The sequence below is a fragment of the Miniopterus schreibersii genome, assembly GCF_964146895.1.
Source record: "Miniopterus schreibersii genome assembly, chromosome: 9".
Taxonomy (NCBI): domain Eukaryota; kingdom Metazoa; phylum Chordata; class Mammalia; order Chiroptera; family Miniopteridae; genus Miniopterus; species Miniopterus schreibersii.
Genome location: NC_138118.1, coordinates 8,600,250 through 8,617,538, shown reverse-complemented (window position 1 = coordinate 8,617,538; position 17,289 = coordinate 8,600,250). Strand labels below are relative to the sequence as shown.

At 46.9% G+C, this 17,289-nt stretch overlaps 1 protein-coding gene across 1 annotated transcript in view; it reads left to right on the top strand.

Moving 5' to 3' along the window:
• The window catches only part of TBXAS1 (thromboxane A synthase 1), a 127,374-nt gene that overhangs the window by 61,597 nt on the left and 48,488 nt on the right, over positions 1-17,289 (top strand). The window contains exon 5 of the mRNA XM_081148131.1: positions 5,891-6,007. Within this exon, the coding sequence (XP_081004257.1) occupies positions 5,891-6,007 (117 nt within the window). The remainder of the gene's footprint in view (positions 1-5,890; positions 6,008-17,289) is intronic.

The following is a 17,289-nucleotide window of genomic DNA, read 5'->3' as shown; positions in this document are numbered from 1 at the left end:
CGAACCACAGTTCACGGTTAAACCCCACGCCGTCGTTTATAGGACCTGTTGTCCCAGCACCTCGAGACTTGGCTATTTTTATTTAGCACTTTTTAAATGAGCTCCTCTTTGCTATCAGGCTCTCCAGGAAGCCACGGAGGCAGCTCCTTCTTTACTATCTGTGGAAACCGGAGCCAGGGCACAGGACTCAGCAGAGATGGTCACAGGCGGTGGTGGAGGCTCCCCCTGTTCCTGGCCTCTCCCCAAGGCCCGGAGCTGGGCAGCTGAGGGGAGGGCGGCCTGCGGCCCGTGTTAGGGTGGTCTAGCTGGAAGGGGCAGGGAGGGGTTCGCTCCATCACTAAACCTGCTGCTGGGGGCTGAGTTCTGGTCCAAATGACAACACGGATAGCGGTCCAGCTGCGGTGTGTCCATTTCTGGTTCTGCTGCCTGTATGTAGAGCGGAGACAGAAGGCGCTGGGAGGTCTATGTGTGGTGGGGGTCCCGGCCCTGAGTCCTCATGGGCGACAAGGTCGTCGCTCCAGGCACAGACCCAGTGATACCCTCGGCTCACAAGAGACACACCCGCCGTATGATGGACCTGTGAGTACTTTTATCCAGAACCACAGAGCCCAGGGGCCTGGCCGGCCCGGGTACAGCCTCTCCCGGGGCTGCTTTCATCATTTCACCACGTAGACATCAGAATGACAGGATGAGCTCCTGGGAAACCACAGAGCCCTTGACACCGGCAAAGGCTACGGAAGTTCTGAGGCAAATTAGTCACTGGAATCCTCCCGGCCCTGCCTCTGCAGCCACAGCCACAGCCATCACAGCAAAGTGGGCTCAAGGGAACCACGCAGAGCCCCAGGTGGACCGGGCCACCTGTGCTGGAGCCGCAGGGACCTGCCTGCTGCCATCTCCCGAGGAGCGGGGGGCCTGGGCAGACTTGCCACAGAACTGCCCCCTCCGCCTGCAACTAGCACTTTCCACTGACAGCTTTTGGGAACTTGCTCGTCTAGAGTTTCTGATCTTTCCCTTAATGAAATACTGAGTCGATGACAACACTGAGCTTTTCACACCTGCGCAGTGAGATGTATGTTGTGAGGATGGTGTCTTGCATGTGACTTAGGAGCGCTCTGGTCGCCTCTGGCAAAGCTTGAATACTCTCCTTAGCTTTGCGTGTCTTGAGAAGGGTCCACCCACATGATAGGTCCACAGCTCTGAGCGAGGCAGACGTTCTTACTAAAACCCTAACGGACTGCACAGAACCAGAAGCATGTGTGCGGCCTCACTCGCCTGGCCCCCTGCACGTAAAGACAGGTCTCCTTGTTTCACGTGAATCGTGCTGTGCGCAGGAAGCCCTCTCACCCCAGTCAGGAAGGTCGGGAATGGGGCCAATGGAAACACAGATCCAAATGTGTGGTTTCCCCTCCTTGGAGGCAATGCTAGAACCTCTCTCAGGCAGGGCCACCAGTCCTTACCATGCCTTTGTCCAAATTACATGAGTTGGCAGATGGAGCCCGAGCTGGATTTAGCCCCTGAATGCCCTCCAAGCCAGCCCCGCTGAGCTATGGACACACAACACGCCACACACCACACAACCTTATTCAGGGGCCATGCTCTCAGGCCAGTCACGATCTGAAGCAGAGACAGGGAAGAAGGCCCTGTGATCTTATGACCATCCTCTCCTGGCAGAGAGCGAATGGGTGAAAATCATCCAGTGGGGGCGAAGCACTTTTACTAGTTCAAAGCACCAAGATATAAGCCCTGGTTGGAAGCTATGGACAGCTGAAGCCATATATTGAAAATAGCATATTCTCAGGTATAGAATTTGGGGTGACAGAATTCTGGAGTTCCTCTTGGTTATAATATAATGAGGGTCCGTGCAAGGTGCTACACATGCCCAGGCGGGGAGAGAGCCAGGTGGAGCCAGGGAGCCTCCCCATCTGCGCAAGGTTGTGTGAAAATTAGAAAGGCTGGCACAGCGGACGTGGCCTTTCTGTGACCACGGCGTACTTCCTGATACTAATATTTTTTCTAGTATTTGACATGCTTACCCTTAAACAAGTTGGCGATACTCACACCAGGACCACCGAAGTCTAGCAGTATTTCTTGGCGTCTTTAAAAGCACCTCGCTCTGTGTACCTGTCACCTGCAGCTCTGTGTGGCTACCTGAGAACTGATGACTCCCATGCCAAGGCTTCATAGGCGTCACCCAGACCTAGAGTCAACATACTTGCAGGTCCCGGGACACGGGGAAGCTTTTTTGGCTCTGGCTTCATAGTCTGTCATGCCTCATGCCTTTTTAATAACATGCCCCCGCAGGTGCAGCAGGTGCGTGCATTCCCCAGACTCCAGGGAGAGCCGGTGCTTCTTAGGTGGCTCTCCAGCTCTGTTGAGAATCACTGGTTTGGCCTATGACAAACACCCAGTTAATGGTTTCCCTCTCATTGGCCCGTAGAATGCCGAGGTGTTGGTTTTCTTTAATAACTTGCTCCCCAGGACTGGGTCATTCTTCGAAGTGTAAAGTTTATGCTTAGCTGGACTAATAAGAAGACAGGCTCTGTTTTATGAGATCTTAATTGAAAAGATAAACACGTTCAGCTGTCCAAAGGAAACACAGTAGGGGGGCCACAAGGCCACGACTGAACCATCACCGCTCACCAGGACAGCGTTTCCCAACTGCAGGAGAATTACCCCCCAATTAGAGAAATGACGTGAAAAGGACTTTCTTAGCTGTAAGATCAACTAATGTTGGTTCTAAACCACCCCCTGAGCTCCTTGAGGTCAACAATCCCATTCTTTGCTAACAAAGCGCCCGGCATATAGTAGGTGCTCAATAAATGTTCACAACTTGGTAACACTGTGACTCACAGGATTTTAGTTGAGGGAGAGGCTGACTCCCAGGTTTGGTGTTTGGGTTAGAAAAGGTTTTCAAGCTTTGACTGTGGCCTAGAGTAGGAAACACATTTCACATCATGTCACGGAATATGCTCGCCCTCCCTCCCTCGCTCTCTCTCTGCCTGTCACTCACACTCTCTCTCTCACACACACCCCTATCCTGAATAAAAGTTTTACAACCAAATAGCCTTATTTTATAAAGCACTCCTCTATCTGTCTACTCTGTTTTATTTCCTGTTTCCCTTTATTTTTAAAATGTTGCTTGACCCCCACTACGCTGGTGTCACTGACCCCATGGGCCGTAGCCTGCTGTCTGGAAGCTCCTGGCCAGATCTCCTCTGAGACCAGCGCTCCCTTTCTGGCCCAACACTCACAACCCTGCCCCCAGCCGATTTCCCAGTCCCGTGGCTCATTTCTCTGGAGGAGAGCCCTCTGTCTCTTTCAAGGCATCACGCAGTAAATCTAATCAGTTAATATGTGTAGACAGGACTGAGGGAGGGACGGTAGTTATTGCTCCACAGACACAGAGCTTCAGTTTTGCGAGATGAGGGAGCTCTGTGGATGGATGGTGGGGGTGGCTATACAACAATGCGAATGTACTTAATACCACTGAACTGCACGCTTAAAAATGGTTCAGATCGTAAATTTTACATTATATGTATTTTGCCACAATTTGTGTGTGTGTGTAGGCAAACTAATAAAAAAAAAAAAATACCTGGAAGGGTGTTCTGGAGAGGAAGTCTCAGGGTTGGGAGAGTTTTTAAAGGTCCTTTAGACCAACTCCCTGACACTCAAGCCTCCTGTGCAGAATTTCCAAGAAGGGGGTACAGTCTCCAGCAATGGGGGCTCACGGCTCAGGGGAGGCTATTTTATCTTTAAACAACTCTGCCTTCTGACTATTGGAAAGTTCTCTTTGAGATATGTGGACCTTTCCCCATAGCTTCCTCTAATGAACCCGATTCTACCCCTCAGGTCACAAAAACAGCTTAACGTCCGCCTTCCATGTAATGAGCGTTCACTAAATATTTTCTGAGCACTTGCTAAGTACCGCCCTTGACCATCCAAGTCTTCTCTTTCCAGCCAAACATTCCAAACCTTGACAACTATTTTATATGACAGTCACTCACATCCCCTCTTCTGAAATGACCGATTTGCCTCTTTCCTCTTACAGTGCGATGTCTAGAAAGAAAACATTCCTTTCACCAATACCCCTGAAATTTTGCATTAAAAAGTGGAGAATCCTAGTGAAAGCTGCAGGCTGGGGAGAGAGTGTCCCCAGGACAGGCTGGTGAGGGAAAGGTTGGAGGGCTATGCAGACGTCACATGGAGGGCGAGATCTGCCCTCCAGGTGCAAGATAAAAAACACCTTGGATCCAACCCTGGGTCTGATGGATGGATACAAAATCCAATCAATCTGGACTCATCTCTAATTTATTCTGTTTCTTCGGAGCCCCATAAACCACCACCCAGCCTTCCTCGGAGTGAAATGCTTTACTGCCTGCAGCCTGGCACAGGACTGGGTGCTTGCCAATATATAAACATACATAACACATGCCTTTCTCCTCTGACTCTGGAACCTAAACGAATGGGTTATGTTCCCAAACTCCACAGGCCCACAGTTCTGTACGGTGACAAGGCACAGCTAGAGAATCTCATTCTAAACACGGAGAGGTACTCCTCGGCAGGAACCGCCCAGCAACTCGGCTCTCATGTATAACGAAATCCCCCCTGGATACTTCGCAGTTATGTTTTATAGCTTATTTGAGTGCTCAGATTTTTTCAGAAAATTATAATTTTCCTCTAAATAGGAGTTTTTACAAGGCTTTTGAATTATGATGGCTGGCTTCATGTTTCAGCTATAATTAAAACGGTGAGAAGGAATAGTGAAGCCGTACATCACACAGGGGTCTGAGGAGTGCTTGATTCTCTGATCCCCTCGCCACCTCACTCCCTGCAGCCTTGGGGCCGGGGGGCACCCTGGTCAGCTGGGGGGCCCCCGGTTTTGACCACTGGGTGGGAGCAGCTGGTTTGAGAAAGAAACAAAACAGCCTGGAAAGAAGGAATGAGGAGGGCTCATCCTTTGCATGTTTCCAGACTCGGCTTCACTATCCCCTCCTCCAGGAAGCCTTCCTGACTCTTTAGTCCCCTATCATTTTTTCACCTTGCCTGTTTTTTCCCCTCATAACACTCGCTTTCTCATGGACAGTAATGCTGTTTATTAGTTTATGAGCTTCTCTTCTGCTTCCCCGCTAGATTATCAGCTCCTTGAGGACCAAAGCAATGATTTCGTTATGTGACACTGGAGAGCCAACTCCTTGTATATATTAGAGAGTCAACAAATGTTTGCTGAGTGAGAAAAACGAATGAAGGAATGAGTGTGTGAATGAGTGTATGAATGAGTGAATGAATGTGTGAATGAGTGGGAAAATACAGAAATGCCATTCTTTGGAAGCAGTTCTGTTAGGATATGCTGCTGAAAGGCTCCTTTTCCCCTCCCTCCACACTGCCCACCTTATCTCCCCCTACCTCACCCCTCCACCCCCCGACACACCAAGGACCCAGACACATGAGTCTGTCAACTCCCGGCCCAACCTGGCCAATCCAGCCACACAAAAGCCCCTGCCACCCAGTTCGGACATGAAACTCCAACCCGGGAGAGACTAACCCATCCCAAGAAGCCTGCTGTTTGGTCCTCAGGGAACCCTCACTCTGTAGGGAGGCTGCAGAGCACACAGAGCCACTGAGTCACTTATGCAATGATGACCACACTGTCACAGGGCAGACGGAACTGGGCCATCGGAGCTGATCCATCTGCTGCCCCGGGCCCTTAGCCATGAATCTTTAGACCATTAGCCCTGAGCCTTCAGGTTCTTCTCCTGTATCCTTGCAAAAATAACCTCATTTGCTGCCCATTGGTGGGCCTTTAACGAGAGTGTTTATCATGCACCTGTATTGCCACCCAGGTGGCTTGGGCTCCCTTGGGTCCTAACCTCTGCTTTTTGCTTTCCACTAGGCACTGGGTTTGGAATCCAAGCCGGTAGCGGACAGCATCCTATTCTTACGCGACAAAAGATGGGAAGAGGTCAGAAGTGTCCTAACGTCTGCTTTCAGTCCTGAAAAGCTGAATGAGGTAAGACAGGCAATGCAGACTCTCTCCCTTAAGGAACGGGCTTCCCCTCTCCAAATTGTAGCGGACCTGCCCCCTGGGGCCTTCAGACCTCCCTATTCTGCAAAAAGCACAGGATACTGTACCCAATGGAGTGTCTTCTGTTTCTCCAGCTTCCATATCCCCAGGTGGCACGATCAATTGAACTGACAAGCACTGTGCACACCCTCTCTGTCCCAAGACTCTGCCCCGGGCACTTTGGGGGCATGCAGAAGAAAACTGGGCAGTGCTCCTTCCACTCTCATGTATGATGGACCACCTGGTGGTCTTGTTAAAATGCAGATTCTGATTTGGAAGGTCTGGGATGGGGCCAGAGACTGCGTTTCTAACAACCTCGCAGGTGATGCAGATGCTTCTGAACAGAGAGGCATTCTTTACATAGCGAGGAATCAGAGAACAGCCTGAGGCAAAGGCGAGTTCTTCAGATTAGTGAAACCTAAAGCAGGAAAGAGATGGCCCTGCATTCCTGGGGAGTAGTAAGGGGTGTTCCTGGAAGAACTCCAGGCGTGGAGGCATGCCCTGGTTAACGAATGCCCTGGTTAACGAACGCCCTGGTTATCCTTCCCGGCCAAGCCAGAGGGAAGAGCAGCATCCCCAACCTGCTGCCAGCTCTTTAGTGACCTGCCCTTCCTACTGTTTGTCCCTTCTCCCGGCCAAGTTCTCTCACATCTAATCCTGGCTGATGGCCCCTCCATTGCTGATCTGGCTTTAGTTTCTGTTCCAAATTCTGCAACAACTTGGGAGTGAGCCCTGGAGGCCTTCTGATGTTTAGTGGCTAAGGGACTGCCTCAGTTTGAGTCCCAGGTTGATGGGCAACTCCAGAGCAAGTGGCCTTCCAGAGCCGTCCACCACGTCTAGCTGTTCCCAAAGGCCTGGGCTTGCAGCGGCCTGTCTTCAGCTCAATAAATGGAAGCTAGTCTCAGCTTCACCCATATGGTCCTGTTTAATTCCCATAAATCTTCTGAAGTCCCCCAGAAGAGGAAAGGGTCCCATACATCAGAATTAACCCCATCCAATTAAACTCACTCAGAAACCAGTGATCCTGCCCATCTTCCGTGAGGTTTAATTTGTGTTTCCACCCCGGCCTTTGGTATCTGAGGGCAGAGGGCGAGCTCAGCTTTAGCACCAGCCGACACTCACAGGCTCAGCTTTATCGACACACTTAACCTTCACCACAGTCCTGTGAGGTAAACACTATTGTTATCACCTCGCTTTACAGATGGGGAAACTGAAGCACAGAGAGATTAAGTAACATGCCCTATGTCACACAGCTAGTAAGGGGCAGAGCCAAGATTAAAACCCAGCTCCAGAATACGCTTAACTCCTCTGTCCGACTGCTTCCCTTCTAACCTGAGTGTGGGTCTTAAGCTCCCTGGACTGCCCCCAGGGGTTGCCTAGAGGGTGGGGGAAGGGAAGGGAAACAAATGGGGCCCCTTCCCTGCTTTAGTTTTCTCTGCAGCACTATCACCAGCTATCAATCCATTTATTTGACTGTTTTTTTCTTTATTGTTAACTGCACAGCACTAGGTACATCATGGACACTCAATAATGATTTGATGAATGAATGAATGAGTTAAAAATCAAAGAAGCAGGAAGCTTCCTATGGAAGGATGTTAAGACTCAGATAAAAGGGAAATAATTTTATCAAGGAAAAATTAAATACAAGGATGCAACCAACTGTTGGCTTTCTCTTTAGAGAGTCGCCCGTGTATATAGGCTATCCCAAAAATATATATACACACACTTTGAATAATTATAAAGACAGTGTTATTAAAATACGTTTCATTTTCAAAATTGAGCTATCAGCTGTTACGGTGTGTATACATTTTGGGGACATCCTATGTAGCAGGTCACAAAGACACAAAGAGGGGGGTGGGCACGCAGGGTCTGGGTGGAGGCAGAGACGGGAGGAGCCCAGAGAACCAACAGGAGCCCGCACTTCGATGGGTTTCTGGTTCCTGAGTCAGTTTCCCCAGAAATAGCTTTGAAATATCAATGGTCTTCAGTCCTTTCTGAATTCGTAACTAGCTCTTGGGCTTTTATTATCAGACTTCAGAGTTCATTCTGGAAATCAAGCTTTGTTTTCCCTTGGAAGTCTGAGGCTTTTTCCTGTAGCATGTTGGGAACCCAAGTCCTTCAGTGTGTCTGTCATTAATATTCAAAAGGCCCTGGCTTTATTTATGTGCGTATTAAGCCGCTTCAGTCAACAATGCTTGGAAGTTACTTTAAAATCAGCATTATATCATGAATCCATATTTTTATTTAAAATAAAATTGGTTTTTGGCTTAAGTTGTACCAGAGATAATAGAAAAAGACAGAGAACCAGTGAAAATTTGATTGATTTGTGACTAATTCTGGAAGAAGAGACCATCGAAGTCATAGCCCAGTGACAGATGAGTTATCGAGATTTATATTAAAGGACAGCTAAGCAGTGCTGGGGAAACAACTGATTCTTTTATTAGGGAATATTTTGCTGGATTAACCCACCAGAGTTTTCACTCTGTCCCCTAAAGGATTTTTTTTTTTAAAAGGGGCAATTGGTAGATTTACTTAGATTTTTAGAGCCTTTGCTAGATTCTGTACCAAAAACTATTAATGGGATCATGTAAAACTTTATTATGGGTCAGGAAGTAAATAGATTTTACTTTGGGAAACAAAACTGAGGCTAATTTAATTCTTCTCTGAGGGAAATATAGAAGTAATGGGATTCCCTGGAGACCCAGGTTAGCACTAATTTTATTTTTAAATTTTATAACTCATCTGCAAGAGGGAGAACACCGGGAAATCTATACATTTGTATATTTCTCTAAGCTCTTCTGAGTTGAAAAATATTAAATCAATTGGAATAAGTTGCTAAGGCTGTTCTAAGGTTGTGTATGTCAGCACAAAAGTGGCAGCTAAACCTTCAGCGTAAGCAAGAATAAAACAATACACTGAGGAGCAAAGCATTTACACTGTACTTACAGGACGATGAACTTCAAGCTAGGAATTACTACCAAAGAAAAGGATTTGAAATCACCAAGGCCTGAAAAGGCCGCGTGGTCATACAATTCAATAAAAGATTGCAAACCATCTTCTTAGAGATTCACCAAGTACCTTAACATATTTTTTAAAATATGTTTTTATTGATTTTAGAGAGGGGGAAACATCCATCGGCTGCCTCCTGCACACCCCCTACTGGGGACTGAGCCCACAACCCAGACATGTGCCCTGACTGGGAATTGAACCAGCGACCTCTTGGTTTATGGGATGACGCTCAGCCCACTGAGCCACACCAGCCAGGGCTACCTTAACATATTAAAGGCTTGGGAGAGACCTGCGGAGGGAAATCTGTGTACCTTTGTTTATTCTAGGCTCAAATAAGTTTGCACTAGGGAAAACATCGGTAGTTAAGGTCACAGTCAACTATTGAGAGGAAATGAGGCAATTGAGCACTATGTCTTTGGAGGTAGAGTTCATGGGCAACTCAAGTGCTTCTTGAGCAGAGACCAAACCCCAAATTGGATGGACTATGGACCCAACCAAATATGGCAGCTGGTATATTCTCCATCCTCAAAGCCCAATAGAAGTGATGGACATTTTCTCACTCACCCAGATAATCAAGCTGGTGGTGACCCACTGAGCAGATACAAGGGAACTGGCAACTTCATACATGAGAGCCTGAGGCTGTGCGTGTGTGCTGCTCCAGAGGAAAGTAGCCAACCGTGTATCCGTGCTTGGGGACTCACTTCAAGAAAAGTCAGACCAACAGAGGAGGCTGGCACCTCCCACAGTCACTGGAAGTCCGGCTTAATGCCTGATTTTTTCACTTTCACCCAGATGTGTCCCATCGGGAGGGCCCAGTCAATAATGTATGAATCTTACAGGCGGAGGCAGACGTGCTTGTTCTCCCCCTCGGCCCTGCTTGCCTGGGAGGAGACACGTTACTCCAGAATGACTATGGTTTTTAAAACTCTCAGTTAATCTAGCCTGCTTATGAGTAAATACATAGCTGCGACATTTCGGCACAGAAGTCTTTGCAGAATTACAGTCATCATCACAGCTTAGCTTGGCCTTCACATTTTCTCCCTAAACTCTCAGACAATCACGCACAGGGGCTTCTATGGCAGAAGCCGGTCTTCCAGTGACGTTAGCATGAGCAGCTTTCTCTTGGATCCATCAGCCTCCAGCCGTCTATTTTTAATATTCGCTTTTATTTCTTAATCCCTCCAAACAATAAAAATGAAAGCCATTATAACCGAGTGTGGCTGCAGTGATAAATACTTCAGAATCCAAAAATACATTGTCCCTGCCTGACCGGTGGCCCGTTTTCCAGAATGTCTGGGTATTTATCTAACAGCAAGAGACCATTATCCTGCGACATAGTTGTATTCCACTGACACCTAATCTCCTAATTAAAATCGATATAATGATGGACTGTTTAAATTCTGGTTAAAATGTTCCTTTTCCACTTGCATTTAAAAGAAAACACACTCCTCATCACTGGGACCCCATCCTGGGTTATAATTTGGCTCTCCTTTGCCAGAATTATAATGTCACTCTGACTTGCTGCTGGTTAAATCTAAGAGCATCTCCATGCGCCTCCTAGCTTGGCTGTTGCCTGGCAACGCCAGCAGCCACCTCCTCATCGGGGTGAGTTCTCATTGGTCACACTCTTGACAGGAGCCACTGACTTATTAGAAATGACACTGGATTATTCACTGAGATGGCTAGAACTGATATATATCAGCAGGAAATTGTGCATAAAAATAAGTCACAGATGTTTTTAATGTCTGGGTGGCAGAAGGAGGTTGTTAGTGTTGTTCACTGATACTCATATTTGTTAGTCACCAGTTTAGAGCACTTTTGGGTATTAATTTTTCTAGTTTTTAAATCGACAATATGGTTCAATACCATTTCCCAGCCCTATTAGCTGACCTTTACTTTTTTCAGAAAATCGCCCTCTGACTTCCATCCCAAAACAGCAGTGCCCACGGGTCTAAGGGTGCCAAATAGAATGAAACATTAAATTCATAAAATTCAACCAGTATTTATCAGTTCCTGTCTTTAAGGGGTCTATAACATAGAAGATGCATGTATTCCTACATTATTTCCAGGTAGTGGAAGACAGTGGCTGCTCACACCACCTTTCAAGCATCTTTGGGGGGCGGGGGGGTGAGTAGCATTGGAACAGGGCCCTGAAATTTTTGCTGAGTTTTGACAGAGGGAGAAGGTGCGTTGCAGGTGGAATGAGCTGCAGGAACAAAGTCATCTGGACAACAAAGTATGGGGTGTGTTGGGGAAGAGGGAGTATGAAGTGGCTGGAACACAGAGTGCACGCAAGAGCTTAGTGAAAGCAAATGGGGAAAGTAGGTTGAGGCAGGTAGAGTTTGCAGTTCCCTGCCAGGGGTGTGGGGAGTGCTTGGTGCTAACTTCACAAAACAGCGAGGAGCTGCTAAGTACTTGAAAGTGGAGGCCTGAGGAAAAGAGGTTCTGATTCAGCCATTGAGCCTCCAAGATGCCAGATGTCCCCCGGCCCACGGGCAAACCCTCCTGGGCAGATGAGAAGAGGTGCATGTCGTCCCTCTGCCGTCTCCACTTTGCCGTGGCCCCAAAGGGGTGGCTCCTGGGGGCCGAGTTTTGGTCTCAGGGTGGTGGCCTCCACTCGGTGTCTTTTCTGAATCCTTCTTCATAGGTGACAGATGAGTCACCCAGCCTCCACACCAGCAATGTGCGGGGTCATTTCAGTTTAGAAGTATAAAGTAACCCAGAAGAGACCCTCCCCTGCCCTCCCCACTCAGGAAATGTGTCTCCCTACCACTCGGGCTGCCTCCATTCTCCAGCCTTCTTGGAACTCCAAAGGCTTGGTGGTGTTTGTTTTTCAAGTTCATGGCATCAGACTGGATTGAGTGAAATTACAACCTAGACATTAATTAACCGAGGAGCAAAAGGATTGTGCATCCTGATTTTGGAGAAAAAGGCAATAAGCCAGGAGTCAGAGGATCTGGTGTCCTAATTGTCACTTCTACTAAATTATTTGAACATAAAAATAACCAGAGTCTGCCTCTTAGGTCTTGATGTAATTCTGAAATCAAACAGATACAAAAAGGCTTTTTCAGGGATGTCATGTGTTGGAGCAAGTAGATGGGCCCACGGAGCTGTTTACTGCCATGAACCAGGAAGTTGCCTGCTCTTTCTATGGTCCTCAAGCAGGATCTCAACCTGTTTAGTGACCTCCCTAGAATCCCAGAATGTCCATGGAAAAGGACCTTATAGCTCATTGCAATTAGCTCCACATTTCAGGGTGAGGACCCAAGTTCAGTGAGAGTCACATGACTTGCCCAGAGTAAGAGGTAAGAGCCACCATGAGTCTCAGGTCTTCATTTGGGGCCAGCTCCCAGGAAACTGAACTGCATTCATGCTAAGGGCACCTTAACGAGTTAATGTTTCTTGGATACTTTCTATGTCAAGTCCTTCAGGGAACATTCAGGCAATCAGTCATCACATAGCTATTTCTAGAGAATCGACTGGATGTGTTGCATTGTGCTCATTCCTGATAGAACAAATGCCGAGAACTTCAAGAATACATGACAACGTGTTAAGAGTTGCCGCGGGATAGTGGCATTGAGAGTGGATTAGTTATCTATTGCTGTGTAACAAATTACCCCCAAATTTAGTAGCTTAAAACAACCCTTTATTAGCTCATAGTTTTTGAGGGTCCAGGAATCTGGGCATGGCTTAGCTGGGTGCCTCTGTCTCAGGGTCTCTCTGGTGTAATCAAGCTGCCAGTCTGGGCTGTGGTCTCTTAGGAAGGCTCGATTGCGGGAAGATGAGCCTCTAAGGTTACTCACATGGTTATTGTCAGGATTCGGAAAGGGTTTGGAAAGTAGGATCAGAAGCTTGTTCTATGTCCTTCAGTCAAGGGGGATCTCCAAAGGGTTTCAGCAAAACACTGCTCAGATAACAAGTATTTTTAGAAGGCCAATCTGTGACTGCATACAGGATGGATTAGGATGTGGAAAGACCAGTGGCAATGCCTGAATTAGTGTGGTCGCTGGGGAAACAAAGATGGAGAGACAGATGCAAGAAAGGAAGTGACAATAACACGGTGAGGCAGGAACATGTGGACCCAATGGGTGTTGTCGGTGAGGAATGAGAGAAAAGGGAATGATGCCCGGCATTCAGCACAATCTGGGAGCATGGGTGTCCTCTGGAGGACGGCCACCATGCTTGGAACTCTCACTGCCTCTTAGTGCTAAGCCTTTCACATATTTTGTGTCTAATCTTTGTCACAACTCTTCATGGAGTTATTCTTCCTGCCACTTTGGGGATGAAGAAATAGACTCGGTGAGGTTAGGTCAAACACGACTAAGAAGTGCCAAGGAGAGGAAACCTAACAATTGGCAGTGGCCTTGAGCGTTTGCCCTCTCCAGGGTCAAGTGTATTTAACAAGGTCAAAGTCTTAGTCTTGAGGAAGGAACTCCAAGGATGATCGCCAATGAAGAAATCTGCAATGGGGATCGCCTAAAAGTGGAGAGGGAAGCCTCTGAGCAGGAAAATGTCTTAGCCTTTCTGCGTCATTACGCCATAAGTTGTCTCTTTTGCCCACTCATAAAACCCTCTCCAGCTTCTAAAATTAACTCCATTGCCCTCTCTCTACACCTTGTCTCAGAATGCCTCAGGCGCAGTCAGTAAAGATTCTGTCCATTTGTTTTTAGCTGGGCCACTTTAACTCTATGGCGAACTGCTGGTTAGCAAGGGCTTCCTTCCTTGGGGAATTTCGTTGTCAGGCTAAGGACAGTACCTTACCCTTGGTGCTTACTGCTAGCTACCAACTAGCTGACCAGCCGTACACTCAGCTGGTGATGGAGATAACCGACGTGAGAGGTGACAGGAGCCAGATGGGAAGCTTTCTCCCCAGGCTTGGCTGCTGGACTGTACCCCACAGGAAGAAATCACTCTTTAAAAGTCCAATAGCAATACTATTTTATCTGATTGGAAGTGTAACATATGTGCCTTAAATAAAATCGGAAAAAATGAAAATGGAAATCACTCATTATGCTACAAAGGTGAAATGTAGCAAGCAAATGAGAGGCTTATTAAGACGAGTGTGACGACAGCATTGTGTGTTCATCCGCACGCGTGTTTACACAAGTCACCTCTACCTGCTTGTCTGTAAATCTAGGGCAATAACTGAGGGGTTTGGGGATTGTATAAAGATGATCGCAAGCCCATCAAAGAGAGCTTTTGTTTGCATGCAACGCGTGTAAGTAAATATTCCGTGACTGCTTGTGTAGGATGCAAGGGAGAAAACCTGAGACTATGGCTATTGGCCAACATGCAGATCCTGCTCTCCTGTCTGATAATATTTTCCTTGCATTGCTTTTTAAAACATTTTTCATAATTCATGCCCCATCTCATATCACATTAACCCACCTAAAAGTGTCATTATCCATTCAGTTCGACAGACAGCAGGCAGAGTGTGATAGAAAATTAAAATCATGCCAGCTGGCAACAAAGAATTCTGGTCACAAGCACGTGGAAGAACCGGTGGTGGGCATCTCATCTGGTCCACCCCCTCTGCACTGTCCAGGTACATGATCAGATTCAGTATGAGTGGAGCCCTCCTTATACGCAGAGCATGCTTCTGAAGAGTTGTATGTAAATCAATTTTATGTTGCATCGCATTTTGGTACATTAAGGAATCTTTGATCTTGACATGTAAAGAGACTTCCTTTTAAACAGTAGTTTTCTTTTTACCATGTTACTATTCCTCTAAACTAAATCTGAAAGATATTTTTGTACCTGGGATTTTATTGAAGCAGAGTTCACTTGTACCACTAAGTTTATTAAACTAATGAAAGGACCATAGCCAGGGAAGCCAGTCATAAAAATGCAGCTTAAATAGCGCTGAGTCTTCCAAGCATTAAGGTGGTCTGAGATTTCTTGAGTAACAAACGGCTCATCACACACACTTTCGTGCTGACAGATTATTAAACTGATGGTTTGTGAGAATCTAGAATTCAGTGGTCTTGAAAAGTCCATCCAGAATTATCAAGAGGAAATCGGGATAGTCAGCCTCATTTCTTTTTAGAGTGGACTTCAGGATAGGGAGATGCAGTAAAGCACATTTCTGCAGCAGCCAATCATTGGACAGAGTCTCCCCTGTACCCCTCCCTTACAAGATGCTGCCTGGCTGGAAATTTACTTAGGCTCATGCAGAGCTGGCCAGAAACAGTGACAATAACCGATTCTGTGACTACCTTAAATAGCCACCTAGCGGAAGGCGTCGGGCTCTGTGTTTGATCCTGTATACATGGATCAAATACATGAAGGCTTAGACGGCACATTTACCAAATTTCAAATGCAACAAAGGAGTAGCCACGTTGCAGGAGATAAGACTTGAATGAGTACAACCTTGGCCCAGTACAAACAATCCAGTGCTCTGAGCCCTTATGGCTTCATGAGTAGAAAATCCATTTTTCCAGGATTTCCCTGTCCAGATATTCCCTCCAAGTCTTGGCAACAGTAGAGGGCCTCAGAGGCTCTGCCATCTCTCCACTGGGTATGTGAGCGTGTCTGCTCAGCTGCCCACAGGGCTGCCCAGGCCACTGTCCCGGCCCTGGGAACCCACACAGCCCCGAGCTCAGGCCACAGCTCACTCACTTTCACACAGCAGGAATGCCCTCTCTGCTTCCCACACAGCAAGCAGCTGGGCCCCTGGTGACACTTCTCCAAACCCCAATGTTTTCAGGCAGTTAGATTGTTCCGCTCAGAACACATGATAGGAAAACTTTTTATAACAATACGTGCAATGTAAAAGTAAAGCCTTTCAAAGAATGGACCCTAACATGTCAAAAAAATCAATTGCACATGGTGATGGTACATGGATAAAGACCTTGTGGTTTTCATTGACCTGAACCTCAATATTTGCCTGTGTTATGTGTCTACTAAAAAAAGTCAACATAATCTGGCTTTGTGATTGACGTGCAAGGAAACAGTCTACTTATGATTTACGGGATTGCTGTGTTCAGCCGCCTTTCAGGAGTGATGGAGAGAGAAGAGGAGAGGGGAGGAGAGGGGACAAGAGGGAGGAGAGGGGAGGGGAGGGGAGGGGAGGGGAGGGGAGGGGAGGGGAGGGGAGGGGAGGGGAGGGGAGGGGAGGGGAGGGGAGGGGAGGGGAGGGGAGGGAGGGGAGGGCAGAGGAGGGGAGAGAAGTCAGATTTTGCCTCAATGCAACAACAACCTTCTAACAAGTAAATAACATTTTAGGACTTTTCCCAACGCCTCAAGACTTTATGAGCAAAGAGTGGGTCTTATGTAATCATTAAAATCCATCCATTCATTCATTCATTCAACAAATAGTTACTATGTTCTAGGTGCCAAGGACGCAAAAATGGACAACAATCTCCCATACCCTAAGGAACTTATATTCTTGCATCAAAAAGGTCAAATCTAAACACAGATAACATTTCACAATATGTTTTCCAAAGGAAATGCTCAGAACAATGTAGTACAGCATGTTGCTTTCCCTATGGCGTTATTCTAGAATGCGCTCTCGATAAAATGATTCCCCTCAAGAGTTCCAGCGTGGCTTCAAACATACAGGAGAGAATGAACAGTCACGTGGGCGCCCATCAGGCCCCACAGAGGATTCCACCCACTCCAGCCAGCCAGCGGGGTCAAAGTGGTGGGCAGCCAAAGTGAGAGCTCAATTTGTGGGAGCTGGATAACTAGTTACATGAATGTTCATATGTTCGTGACATCATTCTCCCTCTTTCTCTCTCTCTGTTATAAATTTTCCATAATAAAAATATTTTACTATTAAAAAAAGACATTCAGCAACAGTCCTGAGTGGGCATAGAAGGCCTCCGGAAGTCCAGGGTTCCCCTGTATTTGAAGGTGTAAGCAATTTAAGCCGAAATGATTACCCATCTATCAGAAATGCTCTAAGAATGATTTTTGTGTTGAATGAGAAGCACTGAAAGGGGCAACCTCAGGTTCCTTTGGCTACTGAGATTCTATATTGTAGTGGAAGATCTAAAGAATAATTGAAACCAAGTAAACATGGATTTGGGCTAATTCCAGAGATAGTACATATGGATTGCGGTCTATTTACTCTCTAATGCTAACCAAATGTCATGAAACCAAGTACAGATTGTCATTTCCATCTAAGCTCTTAATGATCATTTCCATAATTATTTCACAGTATTTACTCTAAATTCTTCTTTTGGTTCCAAGAAACAGATTGCTTAAGTTAAAATAGA